At 33.1% G+C, this 23,839-nt stretch overlaps 2 protein-coding genes across 3 annotated transcripts in view; one reads left to right on the top strand and one right to left on the bottom strand.

Annotated features, from left to right (window-relative positions):
• Positions 1 to 4,215, bottom strand: part of LOC123664382 (protein madd-4) — a 147,732-nt gene extending 143,517 nt beyond the window's left edge. The window contains exons 1-2 of the mRNA XM_045598927.1: positions 4,189 to 4,215; positions 2,991 to 3,089 (exon numbers count right to left, since the gene is read on the bottom strand). Coding sequence (XP_045454883.1) covers positions 2,991 to 3,089; positions 4,189 to 4,215 — 126 coding nt within the window. The remainder of the gene's footprint in view (positions 1 to 2,990; positions 3,090 to 4,188) is intronic.
• Positions 4,216 to 7,977: 3,762 nt separating this feature from the next.
• Positions 7,978 to 11,519, top strand: LOC123664498 (cilia- and flagella-associated protein 298). Of its 2 annotated transcripts, none has more exons than XM_045599036.1 (4): positions 7,978 to 8,184; positions 9,092 to 9,262; positions 10,283 to 10,526; positions 11,095 to 11,519. In XM_045599036.1, exons 1-4 carry the CDS (start codon positions 7,978 to 7,980, stop codon positions 11,349 to 11,351), a joined length of 879 nt encoding a protein of 292 aa, XP_045454992.1. In that variant the 3' UTR covers positions 11,352 to 11,519. The 2 variants fall into 2 exon arrangements, with proteins under 2 accessions (XP_045454992.1, XP_045454994.1); XM_045599038.1 differs by having other exon boundaries at positions 9,092 to 9,266; positions 10,287 to 10,526.
• The last annotated feature ends 12,320 nt before the right edge of the window (positions 11,520 to 23,839 follow it).

Genomic DNA, 23,839 nt, shown 5'->3' with positions numbered 1-23,839 from the left:
GTAACGTCCAATTGTCGAGCAGAGGCTTCTTTCTCCACTTATAAGAATTATTAATCAACATCGATGGTCATCTTCCAACTCTCTCAACATCCAATAGCATCACATTCATCATCATCATCATCATCATTTCAGCCTATTGGGCGCCCACTGCTGGACATAGGCCTTCACAAGTTCGCGCCAAAAATGACGTGAACTCATGTGTGTTGCCCATAATCACCACGCTCGGCAGGCGGATTGGTGACCGCAGGGCTGGCTTTGTTGCACCGAAGAAACTGCTGCCCTGGATGGTTATCCCGCGTATATTAGTGTTATCGTATCCCGTATATCTTTAGTGGAACTGTGTTATCCCTTAGTCGCCTCTTACGACTCCTACGGGAAGAGTGGGGGTGGCTATATTATTTAATGTCATAGTCACACAGCTAAGCAGCATCACAGTACCTAACTTTATTTAAAAAAGTAATAATTAATTCATTTGAAACTTAAAAGGCTAATGCAAAATCTACTAATCGAGTATCAAATGGGGTTGATACTATTATATTTAAGGCACTCAATATCCCACGTGAAAAGGCGCCGTAATTCTGAATTAAGCCAACACAAACAACCTGTCTCGCCGTATTATCATCGCAGGCGCTAAACAAGGCCGTAATAAAAACAACCAGCCAGCGAGGAATTTACAATCAAAATGTACGCTTTGATAGCGTAGGGTCGGCTGCGGTTCAAGTGGAGTCGGTGAGCGGATTTTGAGGGTAATTGGTCGCATATTTGGTTAGTAGATATAGGCTGTTTGTGAAATAAGGCACATGAATGACGCGACGTGATTAGATTTGATGCGATATATTTAAGCCCCGGCTCAACAAGAGCTTGTTATAAGTTTAACGTGTCTGTGTATCTGTGTATCTGTCTGTGGTATCGTAGCTCCCAAACGGATGAACCGATTTTCGTTTAGTATTTTTTTTTGTGTCATAGATAATTTTACCCCGAGTGTTCTTAGCCATGTTTCATGAAAATCTATTCACCCGTTTTAAGATGATCAGCTCGTAGAAGGTAGGCCGTTGAAATTTTTTCTATCGTTGATGATCATGGTTCCATGAAAAATGGTCAAAAGCGCCATGCAAAATGCTTCGCTTCCGCGTTTTGAGCAGTAATGTATTCTATCCCATCCCCCCCCCATACATTTATGTGCTTGTATCTTTATCGTGACGCATTTTCGTTTTGTCTATTTATTTTTATTTATTTATTTAATTTTGAGGAGGAACAACAGCTAAAATACTTTCACAAATACAAAATTTACATAGAGACATAAAGCCAATAATAGTTCCCCACATATAGAAACAGAAACTACCACAGAAATACATCACTAACCACATATCACATTTTATCTGTAAGACATATCAATGTATCTTTAGTAGTAGTATATTCTAACAAGAACATTTTTTTAAACGGTTTTTAAGCTGCTGGTTAAAATAGCCTTGCTTTTCTTGAACACAATAATTGGTATAGGAGTCAGCCTCAAAAAGATGCTACAAAAAGGAACGGGGTGTTTCTTAGTGAGAACATACCCTTGTTTAGTAAGTAAATAAATAGGAAAGCAAAGATATACGGAGCTCAGTATGGAACTATTGAAAACACTATGCACTGTAATAGGTGCTTGTAGAAGACTAGACACTAATAACTTTGTATGACAGTCCTTACATACAACTTCGCAGAACCAAACGCCTCTCAAACTTAATATTTGCGTTTATTTTGTACTAACTACTGCTCGCGACTTCGTCTGCGTTGAATAGTTACTTGAAAAAAAAAAAACCGATTTTGAAACATTCTTCATTAGCGCTCCGCTCCTATTGATCTTAGCGTGATGATATATAACCTATAGCCTTCCTCGATAATTGGGTTATCTAACACTGACAGAACTTTTCAAATCGGACCAGTAGTTCCTAAGATTAGCGCGTTCAAACAAACAAACAAACTCTTCAGTTTTATAATATTAGTATAGATTCCTACACCAGCGATGAAAAAAATTACGTTCTGTGCAGTGAGATATATTTTTAAAGATATATATTTATACTTCTACTTGGTAAAAATATTTTGGAGACTTTACTTCAAATAAAAGTTAATCTTTTTTCTTTTAATAGTTTAAAGACGATTTCAAAATATTAACTTTAATTTATTTCCAGCTAAAAAAATATTAGCCCCAAAAGAAAAACTTTATGTACTTGTTTTCTGATGTTTACACGAATTTTGCTCATTATAATGAAACAACTTTTTCGGATTTTATCGCGGTTTATTGAGATGAAAAATCTTTTCTTTGCACGTCTTTACCCTGTCTAGTTGTATAAGATACAATATATTAATACTACTTCCTAGCGTATACCCACCACTACTACCCAGAAAATCAAATTCCTGTCGTAATAATTGCACCTTAGCGGTATAATTTGCATAGAATGTTATAATATTTGTTATGTAACAATCTGTTTGTTCAAAGCTAGTAAGTACACAACCCATTTAATATTGGATTATCTAAACAAATAGTTAAGATATAATATATAGTATATTATTCCGCCGCTTCAGCCACTAATACCCTACAGCTGGGAGTTTTAAATACGTTTCATACTATCAAGTCAGATTAATTTTTTATTATTATCTTGATGTTACAATTTTCAATTAAATATATAAATATTTTTTTATAAATAATTAAAAACAGTCAGTCCATGATTTTTTTAGGCAACCCATTTTTAATATATTATATACTATTTTTATAATGTATGTTTCATTCTATTATCAGCTTGGTGAAGATCGATTTAAGTTCGAATGTTCTACTATCAGTTTTTCTGATATTTTTCGATGTCCTTAATTTTTCCTTCCATCAAAACATACAACATAATATTCAAAAACTTTGAAAAAATCAGCCAAACCTATCCAGCCGTTTTCGAGTTTTGATCTTAGCAACATATTAAGCTAGATATATTTTCATTTACGTTAAACCAACATACCTTTCCATGGTGTGTAGTGTTGTCGTGATGAGCATCTAGCACTTCTGGAAACTCCGTTGATACATCATGACCGTGCCTATGAGCACACCGACCAGGAAACTGAAACAAAATGAAATTAAAACATTACTATCATATTTAGAACGAATATTGAAAAAGAATTGACACCGTTCTAGTGTAGTGATGGGTATTCTTGACCCTTCTCCCACACAGATAAAAAGACCTATACCCGGTAGTGAGATGTCAATTAAAAAAAGGAATACAAATCGAAAACAAAAACAATACAAAAATTGGTGATATTTTGTAAAACTAAAAAACTGACCTAAATTGAAATAACTTTAATATTTCTAATAAGCCATTACAGTTTAAAAATAAAGATATCGATAAAAATTAACCCGGAAAAAAATTTTCTAATTAAACCCGTCACTGACATATAGGATGCAAGTAAATCTAATCACTGAACTGTGCGTCCATTGCAAATTCCTCTATCGGGACCTGAATGCACTGAACGTATCGCCAATGGAGCGAGAGCTAAAGAAAATATCGATAAAGCTGTCGGTCGCAGTTTAATGTTTTCATGTTCCCGTCGAAATGTATTGGTTTAACTCGTATCGAGATACACGCGTTTCAAATTTATAGGCAAATGATTCTGTCGACGGCCTTGTTTACACTTACAGCGTTTATTGTGTGATAAATTATATTAAATATTCGTTGTTTTATTGGTGTAACAGTAGCTTGTTTTATTATTTTATTCTTTTGTGTGTAATATAGCCTTTAGTTCAATTTACTTTTTAAATGTAAAATATTTATTAAAACGTGAATGTCTTCACTATTCACTTCATGTTGTTGACAGGGGGATCCTTACACTGTCTATTTTGTCATTTATATTTTGTTATATATTGTGATTTTTATTGTTTGATGTAATAATAATTCAAAAAGCACAGGTCTGTATCGTAACTAAAGTTATGATAATACTAGCTGTGCTCGCAACTTCGTCCGCGTGGATTTGTGTCTTTACATGTTCAACGTGATTCTTTAAATTGGCATAACTTTTTATTTATGAACCGATTGACATGAAACAAACACTAAATGTTAAACTAAGCTTGCCACAATATATTAGTAAAAACTACATCTAAATCGGGTAAGCCATTTCTGAGAATATTGTGCACAAACGCACAGATAAACAGACAAAAATTCGTACAATCATTGATTTAGGTGCTGTTTGCATTGATAAAGGTCCCGATAATATTCTTTCTCATATATCTTAAATGTACAGACCGTTACATTTTATTATATAATTGATTTTCGTCTAAAACATTATATCAGAAATATAAGTATAAATTTGGATATAATTTTTATTTTTTTATCTTACATTTATTCAATTTCTTTTTATTTAGATTTTCATCAATCAAATGATTTGATTGAAATTATAAATATCGTTTTCCTGTTACTTCGAACCTTTCAATGTCTGATTTTAATACCGTGTTTCAATATCATAATAACCTGCTTTTTAACACAGCCTTCATATTACATCTCAAGTATTTCAAAAGGTATTGGTTCATCAATTCGATACAATAATTTATCAATTGCCGTCCTCATCTCGACTGGAACCTTTGTCTAATGTACCGAGAGTATTCATTGGACTGAATGATGCGATGTCTGGTGGGCCAAGAGAGTGTTTGTACGTATTATTCTATCGTTCACTTTGCTTTCATTATTTACAGTAAATTGTAGAGAAAGTTGAGCATATCAATGATTTCTGTTTCCCAATCTTTGCCTATAAATTGACGCACAATTTCAGCGTATAATTCTAAAACAATTTTAGTGATAAGATCTAGATAAGGCGCTAGTTTTTCCACAAAAGGCGAAATCATAATATTCTATCTTAATTGGTCTCAGTATATTTCAAATTAATGTATTAAAGGAAATTGGGTCGTAAAGTTTCGTTTACAGTTCGTTAGGAATATACAAGATATAGAACAAAAGGAATCCCTATAGTACAATACAGAACAGATTTTATGATCAAAATGTTTTATTTTAAAATAAAACATTTTGATCTGACATACACCATTGATAGCCATTGAAGTAGGGCTCGGCAGGAAATATCCAGCTCAAAATCTGAAGTGGTTATAGAAATACATCTACTTTTACTTTTAGCAGAAGATCACAGTTAAATAATAATTTAATTTGTATTATATTTCTGTAGTGTGTAAGGTAACCAAGGCTCTTAGAGAGAGTTGGGGGTATTAATGTCGGTAGCACTCTTGCGATGCTACCATCTGGCGAATCTACATGCTTGTTTGTCATCCTAGAGATATAAAAAAAACTGATGTGGTTTAAGACAAACGAATTAAACCTGAAATCGAATTAGGCCTGAAACATAATATTACTAGTGTAATATAATTATAGTAATTAACATAAACATTCTTTAAAAATAGTCCAAAATTAATCGTATTATGTTAAGTAACATGTTATAAAAACATTGTGCAACAGCTAACACTGAACATAATTTGAATGAAGAGGATATATAAGGGATAATCCTCTCAAAATAAGCCGGTAACATTTCGTATTTCGTGAATATTTCAATGTAGCCGTGAAATGGTACTGAAAGCAACGTTTTGTATAAAAAAAAGAGTGTATACAAATTCAATCCCTCATTAGCGGCGGTCCACAATATGATGAGATGATATGAGAACTTTAGTTTATTTTTTTTTAATTTACATAGTTTATAAACATTTTTAAAACTGTTATTGAATGATTGATAAATTCAGCCTGTAATATCCTACTCAGCGCGCTCCTTTTATCGTAGTGGTGTCGTAGTCTCAGATCTTTCTGATCATAATCCACTACGCTGCTCCACTTCAATGTGGGTGGATATATTTACTACTATAAGAAAAGGTCGTTATCAGTCTATATTTACCTGCCTGGATCATTTTATATGCACTCTTAGACACAGTGGGAAGATCCACAAGGAAAATAAAACAGACTAGAAGCAGTTGCATTACGAATTTCTACCTTAAGCGGAAATCGTGAACGCCGATTTTTAGACGCCTATATACCCCTATGCCAGAGTGATTGTCTGAAAACTCTTATATTGTACAAATTTAGGAAATATAAGATAAATAATACTGATTGTTATTGCAATATGTGTACTGTATTTATCAACATTGATAGTTACGATATTTGATATCAAAGTTTGATATTACGAATAATATTGATAGAGAGATGTTTCGATATTATTCTAACAACACTATCAGTTCGATCGATAGCTTCAATCTTACAGATGATTTCAGAGACAAACCCTACCTAAATTATACATCCCAAACTAATTGTAAGTGTAGAAAGTATTGATATTTCGGCAACACCACTATAACGCGTCTAGTCTCCTAGTAAGTGACTACGCGTTAGCGCAACGGTCACAGCGCAGGATTGCGGCTGTTGCGCTAGCGGTCGCATGTCCGATCCCCTTTAAATGGTATACATTTGTGTTGACCATACAGAGTCTGTTTCTGTGTCTGTGGGGTCTGAGCGTTTGTGCTGTATTATGTGTGTTTCCAGACCCCCGACACAGGAGGAAATCCTAGTGGTCGCCGTTGCGAGTGAGGCGTCATTTGTTATGGATTATTAATAGCTATAGTGGATACAAATCTAAAAAATCTAACAAATGTAATACAACTGGATTATATACCCATTCCCCTAGTTTTTTTTTTGCAATTTCGTCCACGTACTATTACTATTTGAATAAAAAAATGTACATCATTTTTAACTTTCACGGTCTGCAAATCCGGATGAAAACTTTTTATTCAACGTAATTTATTGTGATTTTTATTTAAAGAGCTCCGATATTTTGGTGTCTATGCAGGCGCCATGGCACCTAATAAAAAGTTTTAATACTTGTTTTGCAAACAATACATCTAAACAATGAAGATCAATATCAAGAGCCCAGACACAAAGTTTTATGGTTTTACCTTCGACAATAATCCATAAAAACTTTCACTAACCTATTTCGCGCATTTTTACGCGCTTTTTTTCCCGATGAAAGGTAGACCAATTACTGCATAAAATTTAACAAAATTAGTCTAATGGTTTAGGTGTCAACGCGTTACAACTTATTTTTTCACTTATACTATTGGTACGAGTACGGATAAAAAATAAGTTTACATTCGTAATTTAAATGTAATGTTGTAATATTTAACACAAGGCACAAGTTAACAGGTGTCGCTTATCATGATCCGATCGACGATCAATATCCTAGATTCGATAATGTATAGTCACCAAGAAGGGTAAGGGTAAAGGGTAAATTACGGTATAAGAGTAAAAACGTGACTTCATTGTAAATTGTAAATCTATTTTAAACATATTAAAATTCAGATTTTTTCTGATAAATCTTATATATAAGATTCTCGTGTTACAGTGTTAGTTAACATACTCCTCCGAAACGGCTGGACCGATTTTTATGAAATTTTGTGTGCATATCGGGTAGGTCTGAGAATCGGCCAACATCAATTTTTCATACCCCTAAGTTACACGAAGTCATCTAGTTATCAAATAAGTCTACAATAATTTCAATGCCTGTGTCTTATGCAATATTTGACAGATGAATATTTTCTTTTTGTAATAAATGTCAATACATTTATATGTAATACATATACAAATACATGTATTTTACAACCAGACTAGAAATGGAAAAAGAAAATACAGCCTTGGTCACTGCCAATGCGGCAACGGACTAGTCACAGTAATATTAAATTATAAAGCAAAAAGCCAGCTTCAATTTACCTTTCATTCATATATTTCTCATATTACGAAAGTTAATCCTTTTCATATTTCATTATAATACACTGCAATACTGAACTTGAAATATAAAATCTCCATAGTAACGTTACTCGTTTCCATAGCAACCGCTATTTGCTCAATGGTAGCAGCTATTGTTTGCCCTCGATCGGAAAAATCTATTCCGTACAGGAAAAAACAAATAGAACACAAAAAAATGGTGATCCTTCATATCAAAAGGGGCGATGAAAGCCAATTTTTATATGAAACGAATGTTAACAATTCAGTTGACGATGTTCTTCAAGATATAGTAGCTATATTCAATGGGAGGTTGAAAGTGACAAGGATTTGTTACGAAATGGAAGAATTACAGAAGCATGGAACGTTTTTGCCGCTGGAAATGCAAGGATTGACTGAGGATCAGGTATGAATTTTTATTTACATAATATATAAGGTAATGAGCATATATTTAATTATTATGTTATAAAAAAAGCATACAAATACAGGGGTCTAGGCTCCGAATATGATTTTGTCCCATTCGGTGTCGAGACCCTTGGTCCGTAATGTCCTAGTGCTATAAGACTTTTTAAGGAAATAGAAAAAAGGTTATTCAACGTCACAGGAGACCGAAGAGCTGGCAGCTACTTCGGACAAAGAATTAGTCTAGCTATTCAAATGGGGAACGCTGCCAGTATCTTCGGAACCTTGCCCAAAGGGACTCCTTTTAATATACTATTATGTATATATATATATACTTGAGGTTTTTTTTAGTTTAATGTAATTTATTTTATTATATCTACGTTTTTTTTACTGTGCAATTTTGTAAATAAATGTATCGTTAAATTTATATGAAATTAAAACAGTATTGGTACATAATGATGAAAAATAGGATAAAGTGAATATTATGGTACATTTATAATGTAAGTCTTAGGTATTATATTATATAATTGTAGTTGTGTAAAATGGAAGGGATTACTAGTAACTTTGTGTTTTAAATTTTTTGGCGTTTTTTTTATTCCTGCTTTGCAAAGACTATAAGAGATACAGGTACCGTAAATAAACTTATAAGGAAAGTCATAACTATTTTTCTTTTCGATTTCCTTAAAATTTTAACAATATTATTCAGTTAAGGAGAATAAATAGTATTGGTTATGCTATCATAATTAATAAAGTTTTAAAAATAATATTCCACGCGTACAATTTAATTATATAATAAATATCAAGCATCAGGATATCAAGAAATGTCACCTTAACTAATAGTTCAGCAAAATTCCTTACTTTTTTATAACCATACTCTATTTGCAATAGCGTTTTTACGTTTTAAATTGCAGATAAAAGATTTAAAACTGGAAGACCCATGGGCTAAGCGATGTGCTCCGGTTGGTTACATTGTAGCCAAGGATGAAATGGGACGACGATGTGGCCTAGCACCACCACCTAACCTGCAAGAAGTGTTAAAGAAAGCGGCTGAAACCGCAAAAGAAATTATAAGTAAGAAACACGTGAGTGACATTGTTTCAAATATTTAATGTTAGTTTGTTCTACCAAGCAAAAAGTAAGAGGAGAGGTTACAGGAAGAAGCACCCAACCTTTTCCAAAAAAAAGAAATGTTACATGATAGTTGAAAAATTTAAATTAATTATAAGACCTTGGATAACGCTAACAAATACATCATAATACCAAAAATCTTACGTAGTGCAACAAAAATAATTCGATAACCAGAAGTAGGTACGTAATTTCAGATCGCCTATACATTTAAATCGTTTACATTATTTTATTTTAAATTTAAGTACTAAATCGACAACAGTTTTTCGTTGAATAGTTTTAAGTTTTCATAATATTGATTACTAAAGCACATACCCGATAATACAAGTTCTTGCCAAGTTCCATTTTGCACGAAGCGGTTGCGGCAATTCTTTTATAAGATGCCCGTGACTTTTGCCAAATATCTGACAAAGTCGTTCTATTTAATAAAACTTATCAGCAACTTTTTATCTTAAAGCAATCTTGCTTAACATCTTGGCAAAGAATATAACCGCAATGTAATTAATCTATTACGGAATACAAATTGATTTATTTTGTGAGTAACTTCAATTTATATAGTTTTATTTTTTCGCAAACGAAAAAAAAATCGACTTCAATTACATTTTATAATATAGAGATAATTAATAATATTAGATACAACTGGAAAAGTTGGATATAACTAAAATGTAAATGGGACCAATCATCGAAATCGGTCTCCCCGGTAAAAAGTTTTGAGAAGACATACAAAAAAAAAAATACAATCGCATTGATAACCTCCTCCTTTTTGATAGAAAATTCCGTACTCAAACGTCTTGTGACCTAAAAAGACATTGCTTATTAGACTTAAAATTCGCTAATATTCAATAAAATAATACTCAAATAAAATAATAGAATATTGAATCACTTAAGACATTATGTTTTAACTGTTAATAACTAAAAATACTATATAAATATGACACTTCTTTTGCCGAGATATAATATTAACAATTTAACAATAGGTAGATCTACGTAAGTGCCTGACCCAAAAAGACGTATTTCGTGCACTTAACGAACTCCGAGGGGCGACAAAGATCGTTTTCCCAGCCGGTCTACCACCTCACGACCCTGTTCGGATGGAGCTAGATAATGTTGAGGATTTGTCTGGGACTCAAGCAGCTAATGAGGTCATTGACCCATCTCGAGCGTGCCTCTGGGCGTGTGGAAAGAAACTTCTCAACGGTAACAAGTTGAGCGATCATTTAGGTGAGTTTCGAGCAGAATGTTACTTAAAAATTGGTAAATTTAATTCTTATAAAGTTAAGAAATATTTATAATTAATGTTTAAGCAGATTAAATTTGATTTGTGTCATTATTTTGCCTCATTATTTAATAACCGCTCTGGTATAGTGGTGTAAGTAGTCGGGTAGTCGGTGATTTACCAACAGTTTGCGGGTTCATTTCCCGCTCGCGATGGATATTTGTACTAATATTTCTTTCCGGTTTGGATATATGTCCTTGTGGGTCTCCCTAGCGCGCCGTAGAGTACGTTAAGCCGTCAGTTCCGTTTATTATCATAAATACGTGATAGAGATCGTTACTCATAGTAGGGAACACATCCGCCGATGCAGCGTGGTGGATTAAGTTCCAATCCTTCTCCTACATAGAGAAAGAGGCCCAGCAGTAGGATGTTACAGGCTAAAGGCTTTATTTTAGTATCAATGTTTGACTTTTTTTTAATTTGCACTTGAATTGTGTTCAATACATTTTATTTGGATTACGTATTTTTGCTTACTTTCATCACATATTCAATTATTGTTTGATTCTTTTACAGGAAAAAATGACAAATCAAAAGTGACAGTAAAATTATGCTCTGCGTCTGAAGGTGCCCCTGGAAGGGAACCGATTTTGACCGAAGATGAGAGAAAGCAGCTCATGCTCCAAGCTTACAGGAAACAAGAAGAGTGGAAAAAATTGGAACAAGATGACGACGACAGCTATTTGGACTCGAAATGGGCAGATGGGCAAAACTTGAAACGTCAATTTCACGGCTTGAATAATATTTCTTGGAAACCTGTTTTAAAGAAATAATTTCATTGCTTTGTAGTGTATTTAGTTGAATTGTAAATTAATTTTAATTAGTTTTCAATTAAGTTTTACTAAAGTATTGACAAATTTCTCCAATAGAATATATTGTTGTTCGTTTGTCTAATATCAATAACATTAATAACGATTTACAATAACTTCATTAAATTTATTAGTACACCTAAGTTTTATTATTATGTCTTTATCTGCAGTTTAGTCATTTTCCACTATATGAGTGAATTATTAAGAAATTTCTAGTAGCTATTGCATTCCTTTTTTTATTTAAATCTTATGTCATCGTCACATGTTGGAATCGTCAATTTAAAAAAAATGGTAGTTATAGAGACCGCCAATAGAAGTGAAAACATAGAACTTTTAGTATGTATTAAAATTTACATGTCAGTAAAGCAAACGCACGAGATTTAACCCATCCTAAAAAGCGTCTAACGCGCACAGCACACGGCCGCTGCGATGACGTGCGATACGTGCGTACGATGCGATGCGTGATATCATGAGCATGTCGGTGAAGCGAACCTATAGAGTTGATGGTGTGGTGCTGGTAGTGGTTATTATCAGTATTTACTTACATACCATAATTAATACATAAAAATTAACAGGAGTCGCTACTCGTGACGATTCAACTGTTTCCAGGTGGACTCTAAAAAAAGTAATATTTATCACAAGAAAAAAATTTCATCACAGAACCGATATAATGCTTTATACGATATAAAATTTTATATGTACAGAGTAGTTATGAGGAAAATAAAGTAAATAACTGTGACCCGCGGATTCACCTGCAGCTCACAGTCTAATCTTAAAAGTATGTTGAAACGCACTAAATAAAACTGACTAAACCGATCCTAAAAGCACTCCTTATGTTAAAAAGCCTGCGCAATAAGGGATATATTCAAAACATTGCGAAACAATTCACAGTAGCGGTACAACAATTAAACATCTAAGTACAACCGCACTGCGCGAACCACTGAACTCACTACCACTGTAAATATTATGATTATAGTTCAGAAGGGGTGTATACCAAATTTCAGTGTAGGTACCTTTCACAAGCCGGGTCGTCGTACACAGAAATGAAAGCCCAGTCACAGCACTAAGAGATAGTTTAATACATAACACAAGAGGTTAGAAAATATTGAAAGACAAAATAGCAATTTAAACTTTTTAGATATTTGACGACGACGACGACTGTGACAGTACCGTCTTAGTACGAGTACTTTGCCGGCCGCGCGCTCCGCGCGCGCGCCTCTGCACTACTTATTTTGAATGCAAGATAGGTATTAGGTAATGGATAGATAATAATGCATATAAGTTAAGGAATGGTCTAATTTTGGTATGTAAAATGTTTTGGTGATAGAAATTCGTTGTAGTTAAAGTGTAAAACAAATCGTAATGTATCTGTGAACTGCTGGACAATTTTTGTATTTTTACCCACATAATATGTTGATAGTTTCTCATGTAAGTGACTGTGTGTTTTCAATGAGAAAATAAATATTCTTTAAACCTAAATAAATACAAGCGAAGACATAGATCGGTAACGAGACGTCAGCATACTGTCGGTAGATTGCAGCCGATCACTCCCAAATGGCGCGTACGATGCATTTTTTGAACGAAGTTAAACAAAAGGCCGAGGCCCTTCATAAAAATATCGTATCGTCATATATAAATATCGTATCGTAAAATATCGTACGATGTATCATACGATATTTTTTTATGTGAAATTATTAAATAGCATTTAAATTTATTTTTCTATTTTAATGAAATACATATAATTTTTATACATATATAGATATGTGTGTGTGCATGTTTGTGTGTGTGTGTGTGTATATTATTTATGTAGGTGACGAGAGCGAAAAAGGTTGGATGATAGACGTGGAGATATAAAAGGTTCATCACAAACCCATAAAATACTCCCCTACCAACAAGTGCCCAACACGACTACAGAAGTTTTCACTTCAGAAATATATTTCAAAGAGTTTTCATTTTATACGATCTAGTATACCGTATTAGCGGAGACTGAAATAAGAATATTATTCCATCTTAATCCATTTACTTATCAAATTCTTTTGTAAAGGACGCATCATCATAATCATTTATCATTTCCTAATGACAGCGTCATCGCATCCTAATCAAAAAGTCATACGTCATCTTAGCGATTTCTTTCGGTCTCTCGTTCCTTATACCATCGATCATACATATTACCAACTGAAAAAGGGTTTAGACAGGTAGCGTTAACGCTTTTTATGTAATTGACTAATGTGCACAGATTTTTCGTGTTTTTTTTTTATTAAACATTACGAGGTATTTATTTGTTCATATAACCTTTATTTCAAACAAAATAACACAAACTATACTTGAATTATAACTGCAATAACCAGTTGTCCAATCAGTACCAAATTACATTTATTGTCCACCTCCATAATATATCATCACTACATAATTATATTCAACTAGCTGACCCGGCAAACTTCGTATCGCCTAACAGTCAATTCTTTAATTTTATAATTTTTTTTTTTAGAATTTTTCTCTCCGTAAGAACCATCCTCGTACTTCAAGGAATATTTTAAAAAAAGAATTAGCGAAATCGGTCCAACCGTTCTCGAGTTTTGCGCTTAGCAACACATTCAGCGACTCATTTTTATATTATAGAAGATTATCTACATCATTACATATTATGAAACAAAGTCACTTCCCGCTCTATCTATACAACTTCGCAACGGATTTTGATGCGGTGTTTTCAAAACATAGATTAATTAAAGAGAAAGGTTTATATGTATAATACATGCATAATATAGTAGAGGAATACTGATACTTTTTGCACCATGCGAAGCCAGGGCGGGTCGCTAATTTATTTATATAACATAAATAATTACTCTGTAAACAAAATAGGCATAATTTAGATATTTTACATTAAGCAAAACATAGGAAACGCGAGAAATACGTAGCTTAAAATCTGGAAAAGTCAGATTGGAAAAGTAAATACAACCTAAGATTGAAAACAGTTAAATAATACTGATCTCAAGCAGAGTTGTATTTATGTGATGAATAGATCTATTATCTTCACATAAAAAATATCCTGTTCCGAAATTATAATCTTCTAAGCACTCATTTTGAGCAAACACAATTATCGACAATATTTTCGACTACATTGTATTACTTGTCAATTTTAATAGAAGTTAGTTTTTGGAAGAGGGGTCACGACCCTCAGTAATGAGAAACACGACGCAGAGAGAGAGAGAGAGAAAGTCTTTTTTGCGAGAAAATACAATTATTATACGTTATTAACGAGTAAGCTAAATAACTATAAAAAGTAATTGTAATAACATGTTTACAATTCAGCTATATACTATCACAAAACATTAATAAATTTAATCTGTCATCGATGATATTCAACTGTGAAGTAATAAGTGGTGTAATAAGTACGTTGTTGATCCAATAGCAAAACTGATTAACTGCTCGACTGAACGCAATTTATAAATAAAACGTAAAAATGAACATCATTTTTAAATATTAAATTTCATTGAGTGATAAGTAAGAGTTTATTCGATATTACAAAAAGATACTTCTCGATGAAAAAGTTATTCCAAATAAATCATCTTAAATTAGATGCTGATTATTTTATTTACTTGAATCAAAAACTTTGTACTCTTTTTACGAAAATTGCGCGGACGGAGGAGTATGAAATTTTGCACACTTCTATTGGTTTAAATAAACTATCCATAAAAATGTGTTAAATCAATAAAAAAAAAAACATTACACTCTTTTGTTTATTGTTAAAGTCTGTGGTTAAATTACTGTCGAATTTCGGCCACTGAGTGACTAGTATTTAATTATTTATAGATACTCAATAGATTATTCTCATACAAATAAAACCTTCTAAAAATTATTTATACTAATAACAATTACAACGAAACAACTTGAATAAATCGTATTGTTTTCCAAAGGTGACAAATCCTTTAAATCCGAAGCCCAATTTAAGATTATTAATTCGTTCAAAGATATTTTGTTTTTAAATTTTATTATCTAGATGTGACAGTTGATATGATGATTATAGATCACAAAAAACATACATTAAATATTAAATCTCAAACTTTAACTTATCAAACGTAAAAAAAATAATGAAATCTAATCTCAACTAACGATTTCACCTGGTAGTACTCGTAGTTTGATCAACTACAAGGGTGCTAATTATTTTCAGTGATTTTTATTTTCAATTATAAAATTTTAATATAATTTTATAACATACTTCAATACATACATAAATATCATCAAATCTATACTAATATTATAAAGCTAAAGAGTTTGTTTGTTCGTTTGTTTGAACGCGCTAGTCTCAGGAGGTACCGATCCGATTGGAAAAATTCTTTCAGTGTTAGATAGCCCATTTATCGAGAAAGGCTATAGGTTATATATCATTACGCTGAGACCATTAGGAGCGGAGCACCAATAAAGAATGTTTCGAAATCGGGGTTTTTTTCTTTTGAGAGCTTCCGCTACGTGCACTGCGTAAACTGTTAAACTTCATGTATGACAGAATTGTTCCCCTTTAAAAGTTCCACGCGGACGAAGTCGCGCGCAGAAGCTAGTTAATTATAAAGCTTTTAGCTACTAAACCGATATGACATAATTATAAAATTTAAATTTAACATTATTTGTACACATATTTTGTGGCTTCCAACTAATTCATCAACCTTCTTAATCCTGAACTCTTCCAGTTTCAACACGATCTCACACTAGACGTTTTCATAATTACGTCGCTCATTAGCGGCCGGATCCTGTCGTATCCGGATGTAACTGGTTGTAACCGGTTGCGGCTGATTACAGGTATTACACGGAAGCCTGTAATCCGGTGATGAATGCAGGTGTGTGTAATACGGTTTAACTGGAGCACCTTAACGTACCCTTAATTGAATATGAGAAGGGATAATTTGCATTGAACGTGTTTGTATCGAAATTCTGATGTTTGAAATTGGTTTATATTTAAAATATATATTTTGCGAAGCTGTTATTCTCAAACGTATAAGATGGTATAACATTTTTAATAGTTCATCGAAATACCGAAATAGATTAGATAGATAGAGAAACACCTGATCGATCGTTATTCTTAGTAGAAAATATATATATCCGCTAACACGCATTGGAGCAGCGTGGTGGATAAGCCTATTTCTTCACGTACGAGAAGGATTGGAGCTTAATCCACCACGCTGGAGCAGCGCGCGATTATGCGTAACGACCGCTATCAGGTATTTATGATAACCGAGACCGACCATTTAACCTGCTCTCCAAGGCACGGTGGGGTGACCCACAAGGACAGACATCCAAAACGGAAAGGAATATTTGTGCAAATACAAATATCCATCCCCAGCGCGATTCAAACCCGCAAACCGTCGGTTTTATAGACGACTTCTCGCACCACAACACCAAAGCGGTTGTTACGCGCGGTCTTTCATAAAAATACGCAAAAAATGCTGTAATGGAATTAACTTATTCACTTAAAAGTATTTAAAATAAGATATAATCAGACCAACATTACCACGACTGGCGAAATTCTCACAGTGAACATGTAATCTAAATAAATATTTTGCATTTTTCTGCATAAATCTATATCTATAATATATATAAAAGCGAAAGGTTACTCACTCATCACGAAATCTCCGAAACTATAACACTTACAAACTTGAAATTTGGCAGGTAGGCTCCTTATAAGACGTAGGCATCCGCTAAGAACGGATTTTACGAAATTCGACCCCTAAGGGGTTAATCGCGGTTTGGAAGTTTGTATGAAAGTCCTACGTGTTTGAAGTAAGAGACTTGAAATTTCAAATGTAAGCTCTATAGATGGTGAAAAGGTGTCCAAATAATATATCTTAAGAAATCAACCCCTTTTTGGGGTTAAAACGGGGGATCGTAGATTGACTCACTGATCACGAAATCTCCGAAACTATGACACCTAAAAACTTGAAATTTAGCAGGTAGGCTCCTTATAAGGCATAAACTACCGCTAAGAATAGATTTTACGAAACTCGACCTCTAAGAGGGTAAAACGGGGGGGTTGGAAGTTTGTATGAAAGTCCTATGTTTTTGAAGTAAGAGACGAAATTTAAAATGTATGCTCTATAGATAGTGAGAAGGTGTCCAAATAATGTATCTTTAGAAATAAAATCCCTTTTGGTGTTACAACGGGGGATGGTAGGTTGACTCACTCATCACGAAATTTCAGAAACTGTAACAGCTATAAAGTTGAAATTTGGCAGGTAGGTTCCTTATAGGGTGTACCCATTGGTTAAGAACGGATTTTACGAAACTCGACCCCTAAGCGGGTAAAACGGGGGTTAGAAGTTTTTATGAAAGTTGTATGTTTTTGAAGTAAGAGATCTGGAATTATTGAATTTAGCAGGGAAGTAGATTATTGTTAGTAGACGTGCGCTAAGAACGGATTTTGCGATATTCCACCGCTAAGGGGGTTTAATTGGGGTTGATAGTTTGTATGAAACATATACAGCATAGGTTAGACAGGTTATTTATACTGCGGCCTGCAAATAAAACTAAAAATGTGGTGTATAGAGAGGTTTTATAAAAATAACTAATTAATTATACTAAATTGTGCCTTCAAAAAGTTACTCAGTGTGATAAGCATTTCAAGTGACTGAAAAAAAAATTGACAAAAAAAAACATCTTGATAGTAATGCATATCTTCATAAGCACGCGGACGTAGTCGCTGGCAACAGTTAGTGTATTATAAAACAAAGTCCCCAAAAGTTTATGTGATCGATTCCCTCAAAACCTTCTGAATGGATTTTCATGCAGTTTCACCAATGGAGAGAGGTCTTCAAGGCGGAGGTTTACGGAACGGCTAAGCCAATTTTGATGAGAGTTTCACTGTAAGTTTGCCGAAAAACTTTGTGACACACTTAATTCAACGCGGGCGAAGCCGCGGGCACAGCTAGTAATTGTTATAAACGTATAGCGGACTGTATAAAGAAGTCAGTAAAGAAATATAACAAGTTTAAACGTAAACTTAAACGTAGTTTAAGTACAAAAGTAGTTGTCCACTTGGAATCATACATTGATTACCTTTAAATATTATGGTTTTAAAAATTGATTATAGAATAATTTGATTTTACTTAAGTAATTTAATAAAAATATTAATTTGTGGAATGAAAAATGTGAATAAGATTTCATTTTAAGTTATTAATGAATATTCTTTTTGTTTTATTAGATTTTTTTTTATATATTAATTATTTTTTTTATGATAATTTATTTTATTATGAATAAGGAATCTATAATGTAATCTATTCTAATATTATAAAGCTGAAGAGATTGTTTGTTTGAACTCGCTAATCTCAGCGACTGCTGCTCCGATTTGCAAAATTCTTTCAATGTTAGATAGCCCATTTATCGACGAAGGCTGTATCATAAAGATATGAGCAATAGGAGCGGAGCACCAATAAAGAATGTTTCACAATCGGTTTTTTTTCCTTATGAGAGCTTCCGTTACGTGCCCTGCATAAACAGTAAAAGTTTTGCAAAAATCATGTATGACAGAATTGTTCCTATTCCACGGTGACAAAGTCGCGGGCAGAAGTTAGTTTAACTATATAATGACAGCGATTCATTGGTCATGTTGTAGTATGTAAGATATGGTGTAATATCACTCACTCGAAAACGAAAAAAAAAAACCTAAAATTAGGTGCTATATTTTCTTATCTATCCCATAACGTGTAAAATTTCATCTTAATACCAGCTAACTTACCATAATTACTGCTATTTACCGCATCGCTAAAACAGTGAACGAGAAGCACTAAAGTACGTTACGTTTATAATTCACACAGGCATAGGACTCTTTCTCCATGGAGGAAAAGGATTTAGATATTAAGTCATAGCTTCCTTATTAGTGGGTGTCGTAAGAGGCGACTAAGGGATAACACAGTTCCGCTACTACCTTGGAACTCAAAAAGCCAACCGGTGGCGGGATAACCATCCAACTGCTGGCTTAAGCTGGTTAAAGTGACGTATCTACGTACTATCGACGGACAGCAGCGTCTTCGGTGTGACAAAGTTAACCCTGCGGTCACCAACCCGCCTGCCCAGCGTGGTGACTATGAGCAAAACACATGAGTTCACGTTATTTTTGGCGAAAACTTGTGGAGGCCTATGTCCAGCAGTGGACTGTATAGGCTTTAATGATGATGATGATGATTCCATATTACAGTATGAATAATGAATCGCTGTCATTGTATAGAGTTAAAGTACATTAGGAAACTCGAGTGAGCAACTAGTTTAGTACTTAAACTACGTTTTTGTTTACATTTAAACTTGTTATATTTTTTTAATTAATTAATTATACAATCCGCCAATTCATTGCGCAGCTTTGTGACTGTACCTACTTTCTTTTTTGTAAACATTTTAATTCTTTGTATTAACAATAATGGGATGTTTACAAAATATATGCATGGGCTATAGCAGTTGCATTACATATGGTGCAACTACGAGGCCGTTATAATGATCTCGCTTTGGTTCCAGACAAATAAATAAAAAATAAGTTAAACTACTTAATTTTTATACAAATCTATTCTGTCTATAGTAATACTTAAATGGAGAGCCGGTTTTTTTCTTTTCGGTTATACTATTTTTAACTGAGGTATGGCACAGCAGGAATTTCCTGCTCAAAACATGGAGCAGCCCGACTGGGGTAGTACCTCGACCTTACAGAAGATCACAGCAAAATAATACTGTTTTCAAGCAGTATTGTGTTCCTGTTGGTGAGTAAGGTGACCAGAGCTCCTGGGGGGATTGGGGATTGGGTCGGCAACGCGCTTGCGATGCTTCTGGTGTTGCAGGTGTCTATAAGCTACGGCAATCGCTTACCATCAGGTGAACCGTACGCTTGTTTGCCGACCTAGTGACATAAAAAAAAATACAAAAAAAAATAATACTGCGAAAACTACTGAATCTATTGGAATAATACTTGTATCATAAGATGCAACATGAAATGGAGAAGGTTTTAATAAAAGGTTTAATTAAAGGTTTTAAAATGGAGAAGGTTTTAGTATATGATATGTTGGTGATTACCTATCGTGTAAAAAAATATGGACGGATAGAGGTCGCTAGTATATTATAATATACAGGGTTATTTGTAAAACACCAGCATCCTTGCAGGAAAAGATAGCTAACATTATGTACAACAACATTTGTTCTACGACTTTTGACGTAACTCAATACATTAATTAAAAATGATTTTTTAAGCTTTTATTGTACGGTCCTAACATTTGTAAGTCTATGTTTCATTGATTCATTCATTATCGAAAGGACGACGCGACGCTCGCGCGCTTTTGCACTGCTAATAATAATAATAAATAACACTTTCTCTGCCCGATAATTCTAGTTAATAAAATAAATAAGTTAATAATATAAATTGCTTGGTGGGTTTGTAGGCAGTATCACAGTATGTATGTCGCAGTGACTTAGGTAAATGTGTATGTAGATTAGCTATCTGAATTCTGAACATCCAAAATTTGTGAAAATTATTAACTTAGCTAATTATTAGTCTTTAACGTTTACTAAAGTTTAATTAAACCAAATTAATATTAAATATTGGTAGCTGGGTATTATTCACTTTTCATTGTTTAATGCAGGCGAATTAAAAAAGTGGAATCAGCGTATTTACATTAATTAAAAAATAAAAAATAATTGACAATAAAATTATATTTACAAACTAAATTTCTATTACCTCTACACCGCGCACATAGCGTCCAAAATAGTCACCATCACAACCAACACACACACCACACCTAAAAATCAGCTGTTCACTAACACGTGCTAACACTTCCGAATTCGTTTTAATTTGATAATAATCATCCTCACCATTTCCTTGTATTCGACATTAGAATAGCAGTACGCCATGGTTATAAAATTATTTTAGTACAGATACAATACATCGATCGATACGAGTAAAATAAATACGAGTAGCACACAAAATCATATGACGCGGGCGCATCAAAGTCGCCGCGCCGACTGCTTCGGCTAGCGAAATAGTTCAAGTTCAAGGGCGCTAGCGCAGCTCAGGCCCTTCCTTCCCCCCTCACATTCACACCCGCAAGTAGTAACTGTTTACCTAATATTTGGGATGCGCGTAGAGTTTATAACATTCAAACGGAAAATTAAATTAATATTTTTTTTTGTATGAAAATAAAATCTAACAAATTATGAAAAGTCGTAGAACAAATGTTGTTACTTATGATGTTAGCTATCTTGTCCTGCAAGGATGCTGGTGTTTTACAAGTAACCCTGTATAAATCAATTGTTGTTCATTTGTCTTGCTAAAACTCGACAATAGACTGGATCGATTTGGCTAATTTTGATATTGAAATATTTTTGGAAGTCCAGGGAAGGCTTAGAGAGTGAGAAAAATAAATATTAAGTAACGAAAAATACTAAAAACGACAATTTAATTTTCCAATACAAAATGTTACCTAACTGTGAAATATTAAATGTCTTTTGTAAAAAAAAAATGTCACTTGGTTGTCAAATATATATAGGTGCGTTCAGAAAGTATTTCGTCGATATTTTTTACAAACATATGTAGATGATACGAACTTCACCGGATTATCTAGTTTAACCATAAAAAAATAACTTTGAAATATAAATATTATATCTAAAGTATGAACGTAAGTAGCAAATAGAAATTTTATAATATTTTAGCGCATTTCTCAAGACTTCGAGCGAGAAGTTTTAATGGTTTCGTTACAATATTATACGGGTTAATAATTTCGCAAGAGTTTCATATTATTTATATATTTTGAAAATTTATACTGAAAAGGTTTACAAATAATTTAACAAACTTCAAAACGATGGTTCGTTTTATATTAAGAGTTTAGATTATTAGACTATTTAAGAAAAAAAAAGGATGTGTGTGCAATTCACACACAGCAGAAGTGAAACTTCTGGAAGTAGCCCACTAGAGATTTTTTTGAAAACATAAAATACTGTATAATATCTTATATTTATCTCTTTATATTCTATCTCATTCCCTCGCCTACTTAATCCTACATATTTATGTGTTTGTTTCTTTATTGTGACGAATTTTCGTTTCATTGAGTTTCAAATTACAACACAAAATCATAGAACAGCTATATATACTATGTAATACTGCTATCTCGTAGTGTTGTGTTCTAGTGGAGAAAGAAGGCAGTTCTCCTGAAGCAAGTCGGTAGTCAGGAAGGCGCCTGCAATGCTTCTGTTTTGCAGGCGTACATAGATTACGATATCCGCATATACCTACATGTTTTTGTTGAATTTTTCAAAAACACACGCACCAATTGCCATAAAATGGATATAGGACCACCTCACTAAATAGACCTACCTTACGAAAAATGAACCAACAAAATCCCATATAATTGACGGAGTAATCCTGTATGTGTATGTAGGATACAAAAAATTCCTTCGAAATGAGAACCTCCTTTTAATTTAAAAAACACGTACGTTGTAAATTCAAAATATTTGACATCCGATAATATTGAGTAACGATGGCTGATAATTGATATTGGCGTACAAGTTTGAATAGAATATCGGTTGCGCGTAGTTCAGTAATGAATAATTATTTCACGGTAACAGTATCTACGTGGTAGGTGGGACGTGACAACGGAATGTGCCGCGTTTATCTGTGCAAGTATACATAGGCGAGTTAATGGAACGTTAATTTAGCGCGGTATTTATAAAATTGTATGATACTTTATGTGCTTTAGTGTATAATACTCTAAAATAAATAAAAAATAAATAAAAAATTATGTGGTGTCATGAGACACCAGGCAGGAACGAAGTTCCTTCGGATAGCATAGAAGCAACACAATTTGAAAAAAAAAATGATATGAATTGATTTTTTTAATTTTGTTGATTTGTTTTTAATTAAGTACATAAAAGTATTTAGAAAATTTAGTATTTTAGAAAATAACAAATACCGTAAAATAAAATAAATCAAAAAATAATAATAATAATAATTCAAACTATTAAGTGAAATAAATAAACATATATCTTTATTTATTTTTGTTGACAGTATAAAATTACATAAATAATTTTAAAAAAGTTTACTAGTAATATTTTAGTTTTATAATATGACATACAGTCGTGTGACTGATAATTATTACGTCACTTCCGTTATATATTTTTCTTACAGTTTTAGTATCACATTTTTTTCAGTTCGCTCGCCCAGCCAAATGTCAAGCCTGCCGTAAGGAACTTCGTTCCAATAAATAATTATTTTCGGCGAACCAATCAACATACAACTTAAAGATAAAGAACGCTATTAAAAATATATTATTATTATAAATAAGGTTCTAAGTATTTTTCTTTAAAATCTCACCATTTATATCAAATCTTGACAAAGAATATTTCTTCTTTTTGGCTAAATCCCCAAAAAATTTAGCTCGTTTTCGTGACATTTTTGTATTAATAAAATAAAACTATAAGTATTTGAAATAATTTGT

Source organism: Melitaea cinxia, chromosome 22 (genome assembly GCF_905220565.1).
Source record: "Melitaea cinxia chromosome 22, ilMelCinx1.1, whole genome shotgun sequence".
In the NCBI taxonomy this organism is placed as follows: Eukaryota; Metazoa; Arthropoda; class Insecta; order Lepidoptera; family Nymphalidae; genus Melitaea; species Melitaea cinxia.
This window is presented reverse-complemented; position numbering and strand designations above follow the sequence as displayed.